General features: G+C 57.5%; 1 protein-coding gene across 3 annotated transcripts; it reads right to left on the bottom strand.

Moving 5' to 3' along the window:
* Positions 1-1175: 1175 nt before the first annotated feature.
* LOC140903188 (uncharacterized) lies at positions 1176-8083 on the bottom strand. Of its 3 annotated transcripts, none has more exons than XM_073324075.1 (10): positions 7899-8083; positions 6295-6366; positions 5810-5929; positions 5429-5626; positions 4720-4914; positions 4080-4205; positions 3156-3224; positions 2404-2526; positions 1922-2000; positions 1176-1466 (listed from the first exon to the last, which is right to left on the bottom strand). In XM_073324075.1, the coding sequence occupies exons 1-10, from the start codon at positions 7944-7946 to the stop codon at positions 1375-1377; spliced, it is 1122 nt and encodes a 373-aa protein (XP_073180176.1). In that variant the 5' UTR covers positions 7947-8083; the 3' UTR covers positions 1176-1374. The 3 variants fall into 3 exon arrangements, with proteins under 3 accessions (XP_073180176.1, XP_073180173.1, XP_073180174.1); XM_073324072.1 differs by having other exon boundaries at positions 1911-2000; positions 7899-8082; XM_073324073.1 differs by having other exon boundaries at positions 1915-2000; positions 7899-8082.
* Positions 8084-13688: the final 5605 nt, after the last annotated feature.

Here is a 13688-nt window from a genome sequence, read left to right as displayed (position 1 = left end):
TGGTTGCTTCCCTCCCTCCCTCCCTCTTGTGTTTTTGGCTTCCCCATTTGCTCTTCAGCAACTCTCCTCGTACCTAAACTAAGATCCCTGCAGCGCCCAAAACTCCTGTGGGGTTTGCTCATCAGTGGGTTATGACCAAAACAACTGTAACGTGGAAGTGGGGATAGGGACGTGCTGAACCTGGGGCATAGGAGGGCAGCAGCTTGGAAGAGCTGCTCGGAGGAGCCTGCTGAGTTCAGGGACATATAAGGGGTTAGTCAGACACACGCTGTAAATGTGTGTGTGTGTTCGTCTGATTTGGGGCTGCAGGACCCAGCCCTGGGGGCCCTAGGTCCTGCAGGATACCTCCATTGGGAGGGAACTTGCAGCAAGAAGAAGCAGAGCTCCATACAAAAACACAAGTAGGACACTGATAGAATTACAGAACCCCGCCACCCTCCAGAAGAGTAACCCTCATAAATGAGCATACCCCAAAGTAACAGGCAAATCTGGAAACAGGGAGATTTAAGGCACCAGGGCAAATCCTTGCATTTTCTAAGGGCTCATGACTGTACAGGCAGGACAGGGACTTTGGTTTCACCTCCAAGCCAGGCACAGAGAGAGTGCGGCCCAGGCCTAGGCTCACAGGCCCTAGCAGGGCGAGGGGCCCGGATCTGACCCTGTGCTGATGCGGAGTCACACCACGGCACCTCCTTGAGGCACTGTGGCGCTGGGAGCTGCCCAGACACAGGCCCGAGCCCCAGGTGCAAAGACGAGACAGACGCACGGGGCGGGAGGGACACAAAGGCAGGAGCATTCTGCCCATTTTACAGAGGCCCGGAGAGATGTAGTGACTTGCCCATGGCCACCCAGGGAGTTTGTGGCAGAGCCAGGACTCGAACCCAGGACTCATAGGGACCATCTGATCGTCTAGCCTGCTCCTTTTGTGTGTCACAGGCTCAAGAACTTGTACCCAGTGACCCCCCCACGGCCTCTCCCCCGAAAAGCCACCCAGCCTTGGAGGGGGGCGAACTCCTATGGGCGTAGGGCACAGCCCAGCACCTTAGCCCATCTCGGTCACAGTGAGCGTGTTTCAAACGCGGGAGCCCACTGACATCCCCCCCTCCGGGTCCAGCTGATGGGAAAACCCCTCTCCCTCCACCCGTCCAGAGCAATAACCTCCCTGGAGCCCAGGGTCTGACAAACACCTTTTATTGGAAACCACCGACGGGCACCAGCCCTCCCGTCTACACACGCCTGCCGCTGGGGAGCGATGCCTCCACACCCAGGACGCCAGCCAGGCTCGGAGCCAGCGCGGGACCAAGGCTGCCTCCGTCCTCTCCCTCCCCGGGGTGCACGGTGAGCTGGTACCCAGCACTGCAGAGTCCCAGTCCTCTAAGCATGAGCACCGGCACCAGCATGGAAACCTCTGGCCGACGGTGCCGCTGTCTCCAGCCTGCCAGGGCGGAGCAAGGAGCCAGACCCAGCTGCAAGGAGGAACGGGGAGGGATGAGGGGGAGGAGACGAGGTGACGCTCCTACCTCCTGCTGGGGGGCTCCCCCAAAGCTTCCCCGCTGACGGGAGGAGCCTGTGAAGGCAGCAGAGGGATGGATTGCCCTAGAGATCCCTGGGGTGCAGGGGCTGCCGTGCGTGGGGCAGAGCGGGCCACAAGGACTCATCCGCTCCCAGGGGAGGTTTATCCACATCACAGCGCAGCTTGGCACAACTGGCCACGTCCGCAGGCACCTGGTGGAATAGCCGGCTGGGGGGGAGGGATAAAGACTGAGGGGCACTGGCAGATCTGGGGGCAAGGAAGAGCCCTGTGCCACATGGACCTGCTCACTTCCTGCCCCACAGCCAGGAGCCAGTGCCCGGTAAACACCCCCAGCATCTCAGCTCCCCCCACAATGTCCGCACAGTGCAAACCCAACCTGCCCCTAACTGCGCGGGGACGACTTCTTCCACCGTGGTCCCTGCTTTGCAGGGGGGACTGCCGCCTCCGCCCGGCCTTGTCTGAGTCCCTGCAAGGCATAAAAGGGTTAATGTGTAGCACTCAAAGGCTGCCAGTTCGAATCCAGCCCTAGGCACGTGCCAGCTCAGCACCTGGACGCACCCCCGTTCCTCTGCCCACCAGCCCCACACCCACACCCACCCCAAAAAACCCCCTACAGTGAGGGGAGCCCCTAAGGGCATCCAGCCCGTGTCCCAGCAAGCCGCTCCCCCATTTAGCTCCGTCCCAGGAGGCTAAACGCAGAGCTGCAAGCAGCACGGCTCACGCCCAGCACCGCCAGCCACCCTCTGCAGCGAGGGGGGGGTGGTACCGCAAGTGGCCGGTGCAGCCTGGCCCCCACCCGGCAGCACCGGGGAGACGGGCAAGACAGCCCCACTGTCTAGGGGGCAGATCCCCACCCGGCCAGGCCTTACCATGTAGAAGCCAGTGTGGTACCCACTCATGTACCAGGCCAGGAGCATGCAGGCCAGGGCACCCCCCTCATCGTCCTCCGCGCACAGCGGGTCCAGAAGCAGCGGTGGAGGGGGAGGGACGACCTGGAAAAGCAGCAGCAGAGTTCCTGGTCAGGGACCTTCCCTAGCAATAAAGATGCTTACAGAGATCCCCCCTCCCCGGGGGGGGGGGGGCGGGGGAACAACTCACCCGGGATGCACAGGGACCCAGGAGCTTTACATGACACCCCCCCCCCCCCAGTCCTTCCTACAGTGATACACAAATCAACAGCCCACTGGCACCACCTAGTGGCTTCTTTATGCTCCAGCCTGTGGGGGCTCCCTGCCCCCCTTGCCTCCCAGAGAGGGCAGGGAGAGCCTGGGCAAAGCTGGGGGTGCCCCAGCGCTGGGCTCCTATGCCAGGCTCAGGGGGGTGGGCTCTGGCTCCATAGCTCATGGGGCTGGCAACCCCAAGATCGGACGCTGCAGGATGGCAGCTCGCCCTGGAAGTCTGGCCAGAGCATGAGCTACCAGAGATGGCAGTGGGCTATCAATACTGCCCTTTAACAGCCACCAGGCTTTGGGTTCTGCACTGGTTTGCCCCCTCCTCCAGCCCCGGGGGGAGGGCTGGGGCAGGAGATCAACAGCCAGGGCCCTTTCCCGCAGGGCGGGAGTCGCGGAGGCTCTGGGTTTGCCGTAGAAACAGGTCCCCGACGAGGAGCGTGTACACTCACCGGGGGGCAGGCGGATCTGCGGGGCCGGGGGCCGAAGGGCAGCAAGGGACCAGGCCACCAGGAGCCGCTCTGAAAGGGAGGCAGAGAGAGCGCCCAGCGGGCATGAGCCCAGAGAGAGGACGGGGATCTGACCCCAGTGAGCCAGGGATGGAGACAGCCCCATGGTGTGATCCCAGCATCTCCCGCCAGCTGTTCCAAAACCCCAGCAGGGCATGGGTCACTAGCCCCCAGACCTTAATGGGCTGCCCCTGTCCTTCCCCTCCCCTCCCCCCACTCCCCTGGGTCTGGGCTAAGTGGGGAGGGGGCCCTGTTACAGGGCCATGACATTTAAAGGGGAACCAGGGCACTCGAAAGGGCTAATCCCACTAGTCCCCGCTTGAAGGGCCATGGGCCCAGGCCCTCCATCGCGCTGCTCCTCTGTGAGGGCAACAGTGACACAGCGCCCCCTACTGCACGGGTACAGGAATGACTCCCAGGGACAGTGACCCCCCCCCCCGCCCACCTACCACCAGCACAGCACCCCCCAGCTCCACCCTGACTGCCAGGGGAGAGCGCCCCCTAGTGCCATGTTGGGCACTGGAGTCAGCACCCACTCCAAAGGGACCATGCCCCCTTCCTGCAGGCCAGTGCCCCCTAGCACCACTCTGGGGTAGTGGGGTCAGCGCTGACCCCCGGGGGAGAGCTCCCCCCTCTGAGACACCTCGTTCCCATGCAGCAGCCAGGGCTTTCCCCACAGACTCCCCCACAGTCTCCCATTCAAGGCCTGAGCAGACCAAACCCTGCTTAGCTTCAGGGCTGTGAGGCGCAGCTTGCGTTCTTCTCCCTGCGACGCGGGGGGGACACGACGGGACGACACGTGGAGTGGGGGCTGCGGTTGAAGCTCCCCCAGGTCACTGTCCCGCTGGGGCAAGCCCAGGCACTCACCTTGGGCGGCGGGGGGAAGTAATGCGCCCACTCCCCTTTCGTGCTCGGCCTCCTCCAGCTGTGGGGCGGCTCGCGGGGGAAGCTGGGGCTGCATCCCCTGGGCACTCCAGGGGCGTCCGCTTCAGCCTTGCCAAGGAGACACAAGGATCAGAGCAGAGCAGAGCGTGCCTCTGGCGTGCCCCGCACCAGGCCTTGCACTTCCACCAGCATGCAGCAGGGACCTGCAACCCCCCTCGCCTGCCCCAGGGGACCCCACAGAGAAGGGGGGAGGCACAGAGCTGGCAGGGGATCAGACAAGGGAGAGAAGAGGGGACACTAACCGCCGGGGAGAGCGCCCCCTACTGAGCCCCCCCACACCCGCAGCACACCGCCCCCTAGCATTGAGCTTTGGGGGTAATCAGGGGGGACAAAGGGAAGTGAAGAGAAAAACGGGGTGGGGGAGGGCGGATCAATGGGCAGAGTTAAGGGGAAGGGAAGTTAATGAGGGATTCGGGGCTTCTGCAATGATTACGGCCAAGATCTCCCCTCCCCCAAATCAGTCCCTCACTAACAGAGCCCCCGTTGCCCCCCCAGCCACTCAGTCTTGGGGTGGGGGCTCCTTTAATGGCCCTCACTCCCCGTCCCATGGGGTGCCACTCACCCTCCAGCTGCCCAGGTCCCCATCCACGGCCCCGCACGGGGACAGCAGCTCCTCCAGCACTTGCTGTTCCTTGTTCCCGTAGCCGACAAACTCCACCAGGCACGTCCCCGCCGTGGCGTCCACCGACCGCACAGTGGCCGGGTAGAGCAGCCCGTCCTCCGACCAGATGGCGCTGCAGGCATCGCCCGCCTTCCACTGGGGAGCGGCACCAACCGTGGCTCACACAAGAGCCCATCACACAGAGAGCCTGGCTGCTAGGGACCCCACGAGGCCCCAGAGTCTGTGTCTGCCTCGGGATCCCGACCAAACCCCAGCTCGGGACAGCACCTTCCACCTCCCCCTGCAGCATCAGAGGGAGGCAGAGCTCTGCTGTCTGTCGGATATCGGACCCAGGTGTCCTGAATCCCAGACCCGGGCTCTGGTCATGAGGCCCCGTTCCCCTTCCCACACTGGGAACAGAACCCAGGCATCCTGACGCTCTCCCCTGCTCTAACCATTCAACCACACTCCCCCCACCCGAGAACAATCCTGGCTCCCAGTCCTGTGCACTAACCACCACACCACCTCCCATTGAGATGGGTGAATCTGAGAGCAGACAGTTCCCCCGTAGGGCGGGCCCAGTGCCCAGGTTAAGGGGAGTGAGCCAGGCCCCTCTGGCTAACCCTGCCAGCACCCCCCCCCCGCGCAGCCCCACCCCACAGCATCTCACCATTCTCCGGGGCTCCAGCGAGTCGTCTGGGCTCTCGTCGGGGGGGAAGAGGTCCCGCAGCCTCTGCTCCTCCCGATTGCCGTAGAGCTCGTACTCCACCACGCAGGCGTCCCCCTCCTCGCTCAGGGAGACGATGTGAGCCGGGTAGAGAAGCCCGTCTCCGGACCAGACGGCGCAGCACGTGTCACCCACCTTCCACTGCGGAGACAGAGGAACAGGGCCTCAGGGCTGCAGCGGCGTCACTGGACGGGCCGTAGCCCACGCTACCCAGCATGAACCATCATTGTGCAACGCACGTGCTAGTGCGGCATTTGCACTATTCCACGCGCCGCCCTGACTCCAGCGTTGGATCCTGCAGATCTCTTCTTGCTCTGTACTCACCTGGGAGCCTTCCTCCTCTTCCTCCTCCTCCTCCACATCTCCTTCACTCTCGGCCCCGCTGGAGGCTGAAGACTCAGAGCTCTTGGATGCCTGGTCCTTGTCGCCAGCTCCCAGGGTGTCCTGCAATGTTGGAGATACTGAGGCAGCTGAGAGAAGGAGGGGAATTTGGGAGGAGCAGCTGCTCTGTCCCCCCGCCCCGCTGAGACAGGCTGGAAGGACCAACCTTTCCCCACAGGGCTGGGGGAGCATCAGACATGGAGAGGGAGGGGACATCCCAGAGCAGGAGGGCGAAGGCAGCTCTCAGACCTGTGCAAGCAGCCAGGTCACTGCCCCATAGGCAGCACAGATTGCAGCCTCTGCCCCAATCCCCAGGGGGCTGGGGTCAGCAAGACCTGGAGCAGGTAGCTCATGGGGCACATCCAACAGGCAGGGACACAGGGGGAAGCATCCCCAGAAGTTCAGCACAGCCCCCCCGCGTGCCTCACCTTACAGGAGCGGACGGCTCGGTCGTAGGAGCGGATCAGAGCGCAGTCATCGGACGCTGTGCAGTCGGCATTCTGCAAACAGCACGCACCCAGTCACGGAGGGTCGTCTACACACACGACATGGGGCTGCATCCTTCAGCTGAGCCCAGCCACCAGAATCAGCTACCCCGAGAGCATGACACACGCTGGCAGGCAGAGGGGCAACTGCGAGCCCCGATCCTGTACCGGGAGCTGGTCACGCCGACCCACGCAGAATAGGGCCCTTAGCACTAGCAAGTAGGGACGTTCTCTTTGTTCCCTGGCATGCTGCTCGGGCGTAACCGTCCGGCCAATTCGCATGATTGGTTTGAAAGCTCCCAAGCTCTTGAGATCCTGGGATCACAGGAGCATCTTGGCTTCTATTTAAAAATCCAAACAGTTTCTAGCCCACTGAGTTACAGAAGAAAGCTTGAAAACATGACCCTAGAAATCTCAAGCCTCAGAAACCCAAAAAAAAGAGGACCCCAAATCTTATTCTTTTTAAGGCAATCACACGCTTTCTGACCCATGATTGTGCATGCTTGGGGTTGGCGATGCTGAGATAAGAAAGTAAAGGCATGCCAGTGGAAGTTCACCCAGACCAGCCGGCACCTCCCCGAGTTCTTACCCTGAAAAGCTACAGTCCTGATTAGCCTGGACATATTAAACCATCCCCCCCTGGAGAAACTCTGATCCACAGCCAGAAGTGGATTAATGACCCCTCACGCTTCCCCATGCGGTACAAGGCAGGGCTGTGTTTCCCCTTTTACAGATGGGAAAAGTCCAAAGTCACACAGCGTGAAACCGGTAGAGCTAGGAACAAAAACCCAGTCCGCTGCTCTTCCCACTAGGCCATGCTGTTTCCCAATCAAGGTAAATACGAGTGCTGCCCGAACTCAGCAGGGGCTACTCACAGGCTTAAAGTTAAGCACCTGCTTAGTTCTGTGCAGGATCAGGGCCTCCTGTAAACAACTCACAAAGCAAGCAGAGCAGCAGTCGCCCCCCACCCCTACCCCATAATACGGGGCCCGGGCTCATTCACCCCTCTAAAACCCAAGACAGGGAAAACCCCGCAAGTAAGAAGGTTTGGCGCTGTTGAAACCTGTGTAACAAACCCACCAGCGTCTCTGCTGTAGTATGAAAACCCCCAAAAAGTATCCGGGCGTGCCTACGTGGTACCCAATCCTGGGGGTGGGAACTAAACCCTACCATGACACTCATAAAAGCCACCAGGCTTCCGCAGCCGCTGGTTTCCCAGGGGCTGCTACCACCCCGCAGCTGGGGCTGGATTGCAGGGTATTCTAGCCCCCCCCCCCGGCTAACACCCCCAGGGGGCAGCCCCCGCGCTCTCGTGTCCCCCCTTTGAACTTAGTGTAAAGCAGGGAAATGAACGACTCCAGCTTTGGCTTTAAGTGCAGCTTCTTCACCTTGGTTTGCAAGTGGGGGGGGGAGCCACACTGAGTCCTATCTGTGAGTCCCCCCCAAAAAAAGGCCTGGGGAGGAAGCCCCCCGCCCCGGGATTTTAGAGGCCCAGTGGGGTCCAGAGCCTGATGCATTCGGGTTGCAACCTGCCCCCCACGGCTTACCTGGTGCCCCTCCTTCTGGTACACGATCTCCCCCGCACACTCGGCCATTGCACGCGGAGCCCGCAGCCCCTAAGGCGCCATCGCAGGGCAGGCGCCGCCCGCTCCCCGCACACAGCTTCTTGCACCGAGCCCAGGCACGCACGCGGGGCCCGTCTCCAGGCTCCCTGGGAAATGTAGTTTTCTTCGCCCTCACCCCCTGGCTGCGTTCTGCAGCGCAGCCGGGGGGAGGCTTGGACTACAGCCCCCAGAGGGCATTGCTCTCCCGCCACAGAGTGGCGGGGGCTGGCAGGCGGCGCGCCGGTCTGCTCTGCACAGCGCCCTCTGCGGGTAGGAGGTACACGGCGCCGCCTAGGGATGGCCAATCTTCACAGGCTGGGCCGCGGGGAGAGGGTCCCCCGGTGTGACGAGCTGTGTCGGGGCTCAGCTCAGGCTGGGTTAGGCGGATTAGGACGTGATCTCAGGCTCCACACAGGGAGGCTGACAAACAGAGTTCCCCCTGGGATGCAGGCTCCCTTGTGGTTCGGAGACTAGACGGAACCCAAGAGACTGGAGCCCAGGTCTGCTCCAGATTTCCTGGGCAAGTCACTGCCTCTCTTTGTGCCTCAGTTCCCCCTCTGTGAAGCGGGGATCATGACCCTGTCCTGTCTAGGTAGATAGCAACCTCTTTGGGGCAGAGATTCTCACTCACTCCGTGTCTGTGCAGCACCCCACACAATGGGGCACCGGTGAGCTCTCTAGACCCTCCTGGAAACGGAAATAAAAATACTAAACAAATTCTAGCTGCCGTGAAACAGGACAACTATTTAATACCATGCAGCTGTGACCACTGCAGCCCCTCTGCAAGGAGAAGGAAAAGCTCTGGCAAACAACGGTTAAAGCTGCCAAAACTCTGCAACACCCAAGGCTGCACCGACAATTTCTCCAGGAAGCTAAGGCACCTCTGTGTGGCCTTCAGTCCACTGCTCCCTGGGATGGTTTGTGCCTTTCTCCTTGTCTGAGCAGCACCGCCTGCTATTGGCGGGCCACGGACGGGGCTCCCAGGCGGCTGTAGCACTGACCCTCTTGGTGGCCTGTCCTTCCGAGCGACCGCCGAGCTCTGAATTCACCAGGAGTGAAAGGTCCGCAGCCCTGATGAAAATCAGGCCCCAGGTACCTCAGCGCTTCCCACCGTTCGAGTGGCTAAAGCAGGGGGGGGGGGCCTTTAAAAAAAAAATCAATCGAGTAATTCCATTCTGGAGAAGGGTTGGTAGAGCAGCTATTATAACAGCATGCTCAAAATAACAAAAGAAACTAAACCCAAGAAAGTGTCTGTCTGTCTGTCTGTCTGTCTTCACTCCTGGCAAATTCTGAAACGACCGTCAGCCCCCAGATTGATTTTGTTAATGAATTTTACAGCCAGTTTTGGCTGGAACAAAAGTAAGTGTTCACCCCAGCAAAAGAGCAGCTCCTGTTCCTCTGCAGAGTGTTCCCGGCGGGGGGGACAAACTGATCCACGCAGTAGGTTTTGCAGCTTGGGTGAAGGCTAATGCTGCTGGCACTCCATGTGGGAAAAGATATTTGGTTTAGCACCGAATGGAAAATACGTCTCACCCTCATCCGAACTAGCATCCAAAGCACCATATCGTTCAAGGCCTTCGATCGCACAAGGTTCATTTGCAAGTGCTCTAGGTGCGACTGTCCCTTGTATAACAGGGGTCGCTTTTGTGGAAGCACATGCCTAGCTCTCAGCAATTGGGGAGTCTGGGAGCATGGTTTTAAAGAAAGGACTAACATGGTCACTGCTAGCACGAGGGACGTTATGCTCCAAAAGACATTCTGTAAATCAAATTTCAGCATTGGTGATGCGATCACTCGTTTTTGACCCAGCAGATGGGAGCAAAGTTGCCCATGATTTTGATTGTCACAGCCTTGGCACCGGTCGCATGTTTCTCCACAGCAATATGTCTTGAAGTATCTTTGTATTCGCCATGACTAGCAGACAAATCAGATCTGCAACGCTCACGAAAAGCAGACGTTCGCCCTCACCTAGATTTTTGTAGAAAAGGGTGCCGGGACTGCCAAGTGTCTTTAAACAGACATAGACTTTCACTTTTGTCTTGGGCCAACCCTCAGTGTCTTCATCAGTTATGGCTGTTGCTGAGTCTTTTGGGGGGTAATTTTATTTTTATTTATTTGTTTGATAATCCTGCAATTTCTGGCCTATGCTCAAGTTTCAGTTTTAATCGTGCGAGACTCTGCTACCGATACGATAACCCAATCCTGGCTCTGACTCATTTTAACACTCACGCGGTGTGGCCAGCTGAGGCTCTCTGAACTCCTTCTCACATTACAACTCAACTCCTCCTGGGCATGGCATTCCTGGCGGAAGTGGGGGGTCTAATGACACAGGGAGGGTGAGAGTCATAAAAAGAAACATGAGCGTAACCACCCAGTAGAAACACGTGGAGTTGTGACTTTGCGCAAGCGAAATACTGCTTTGCGGCTACGATTGCACACTCAGTTTTAATTGTATTTTCGTTCAGTCATAGTAACTGATGCTACTGTAACGTAGCAAGCTTAATGCAGGAAATGTTCTGCTTCAACCAAGAGAGAGGGTTGTGGGGGTCAAAGTGGGACAATCCCTCAAAACCCAGGACTGGTGGGAGGAACGGTGTCTCAAGTAAGGCTCCCTGAAATCAGCAAACAAAAATGTCTCTGTACTTGTACACTAAAGACAGGCCTAAAATGTGACCCACTAAACTCATTGCACTTGTGACCCAGAGAGGATCTGAACCCAGAGCTCTAGAGAGTAATTACCCCATCACATTACCGACGCCTTGCCTGTCTCACACTGATGGATGATGAGATGATGGGGACATTTGGGGATCACTAGCTAGATTGGGGCCTCTTTCTCAATTTCCTTACACCTTATGTAGTCACTTACATTAGTGCAAACTGGCTCACTGCCAGCGTGTCACCTCCGTTTTGCAATCGTGTAAATACTCGCCCACGGTGCAGGTCATCAGAGAACCAGGCCCAATAGCTCTGATTTGTTTGGTCTCCTGTCTCCACAGGAGCCCATATTTTAGATGAGCTTTCCAGACACACACAGAAACTGCAAAATTTGAAACAACTGCTCCTCATTAAACTCCGCTCCATGTGCTAGTCAACAACTAATTTCCTTTAACGAGCCGGGGACAAGTTTTTCACTCTTCCCTGCCAAAAAATAATAAGTCATAAATATTTATTTCAAGTGTAATTGATTAGAGTCATGATTTTATCCTTGCCTGCCAGGTTCTGAGCAATGAGAATAACTGCGGATACAGCCAGGAGACAGCTTATGGAGCACATGGTGCTGTCCCAGTCTTTCACCCTGAAAAGAACAAGACACAAGGACTGAAAAGTGACGGTTTTTCAAATGCGGGAAGTTTCTAAGTCCATATTTGGCCACCTGAATAAATGGTCAGATCTGCCGAGGCCCTTTAGAAGCGACCTCAGTGGAAATCCTGGTGAGCAGCCGACTTATCTCAATCCCTAAATCTAGTCTCAAAGGCGCCTAAGGGAATTTGCTACTCAGCCCCCAGGGGGATCTGGGCACCCAACTCCTTTCGGAAAACCCCAGCCTTAAGTGCCTATTCATTTTAGGCACCTTTTGAAGTGATGGTTTCTGAAATCCCAACCCATCAGCTGAGCTGCCCCCACGGCCTTTGCATGAGACACCTTGATTCCAGTCTCACCCCCCTCCCCAGATCAGCAATACTGCCCAGTGCCTCGGTGTCTCTAGTTTTCAACCGACTGGCAGGAGCTAGATTGTCCCCATGTTCCAAGGACTCACTGAAGTTCCTGGAGTGCCGCCCAAGGTCCTCAGCATGATCTTCCCCAGGCAGCTACAGGTTGCTCCCAGTGGTCTCACAGCTGGCTGTGCCCGTCTGGCTTTGAAATGGAATCCGCAGACGGCCACACTGATTTGCTCTCCAGTCGTTCAGTCCTTTGGGCCAGATGCTAATCTCAGTTAGGCTGGACTCCCTCCAGGGGGGTCAGTGGGGTGACTCTGGCTTTGCACCATTGTAACTGAGATCAACCTCCGGCCCTTTACCAAGCTGCCATGCGAGCCGTGAATGATATTTTCAGTTCCTCTCTGAACAATGACTGTTCGGCTCAGGAGGGCCTGGAAGAGGTGTGGAACCAGCCCTACTTTCCTGGAGACAAGAGGACGCTTTCTGCCAGACACACTCGGAAACTGGAACTGAGGCAGCCTCATGCTGCAGGCAGATCGTTCTTTGTGCCAATTTAGCAAAGCTGAAGGCAATGAAAAGAGGGTGGCTCTGGCTCTAGGCTGGGACCTAGGGTAGCTGGGTTCCCTTCCTGGTTCTGCCTGCATGACTTTGGCCAAATCCCTTTGTCTCCACTTCCTTTCTTGGAACTGGGGATAATAATCCGTCCTTTCCCCCCACGCTTTGTCCGTCTTGGCTAGTTAGATCACAAACTCCTCAGGGCAGAAACTGTCTCTTACCATGGATCTGTGTAGGGCCAGGCACACCGGGGCCCTGATCCCAATCAGGGCCTCTCCACCCGGCTCCAAGACAAACAATAATGACTGAAACTTTGACACGTACTGAAAATGCCATCTGGGGCACTGGCCCGTTCCACAATCCACACCCAGGGGAGGGAGACGTCAGTTCTGCTGGATTTCAGGCCCACCTGAAAAGCTTAGGGTGAGAAGCTTGGAAATGTGGATCCCAATCAGCTCTCGCAAAATACAAGAGACCAGCTGCTGCTTTTAAAAATCCTGGGCAGGGTCCACAGCGGGAGGAATTCGCCAGCGCTCTGGGGGTGTCAATGTTGCTATGCTGGTGGTTTGCACTGATTGGTCCATTTCCCCAGCTGCCCTTGCAACCAGATGGAAATGATTTGCATCCACATCACAGAAGAGAATCATAGACATGCAGGGCTGGAAGGGACCTCAAGGCATCATCAAATCCAGCCCCCTGCACTGAGGCAGGACCAGAAACCCAGACCATCCTTGAGGGTGTTTGTCCAACCTGGTCTTAAAATCCTCCAATGATGGGGATTCCACAACCTCTCTAACGCTTAACTAGCCTTCTAGCTAGAAAGATTTTCCTAATACCTAACCTAAATCTCCCTTGCTGCAAAATAAACGAATGACTTCTTGTCCTGCTCTCGGCGGACATAGAGAACGGTTGATCCCCACCCTCTTTATCACAGCCCTCAGCATAATTGGGATGCCCTTTCCCATTTGCATGGAACAAACTGCCTGTGGGATATTGTGATGATTAAAGTATTACTGGGTTAAAACAAGAGCTCCATCAATGGCTATTAGCCCCGGGGGTCAGGGATGATCCCATGCTGGGGGTGACCCTCAACCTCTGAGTGCCCGAAATCAGGAGGGGAATTCAGGGGTGGATCTCTCCAAAATTGCCCTGTTCTGTACACTCCCCAGGAAGCTCTGGTACTGGCCGCTCTAGGGAACAGGAAACCGGGCTAGATGGACCATGGGTCTGACCTAGTACGGCAGCTCTTATGTTCTTATGAGTCAGAAATTCCCTTTCCCTTGGAAACCAAAGTCAAAAATGAAGCAAATAAGTCTGAGAACCTGGAAAACCCCTCAACTCTAGTCTTTTTTAAGGTGCCGGTGTTTTTCCATTCATGAGTTCTTCTGGGCCCAAGATTTATCTTCTAGTCCGGCCTCGGGACAGCTTTATGAATGGCAGCGTGTACCGTGCAGCATCCTGAGCACCCGGAGATGGGGACAAAGCATGGAGAATGCTCATGTGGAGGAGCCGGGGGCTG

This window comes from Lepidochelys kempii, chromosome 25, assembly GCF_965140285.1.
Source record: "Lepidochelys kempii isolate rLepKem1 chromosome 25, rLepKem1.hap1, whole genome shotgun sequence".
Classification (NCBI taxonomy): Eukaryota; Metazoa; Chordata; order Testudines; family Cheloniidae; genus Lepidochelys; species Lepidochelys kempii.
This window is presented reverse-complemented; position numbering and strand designations above follow the sequence as displayed.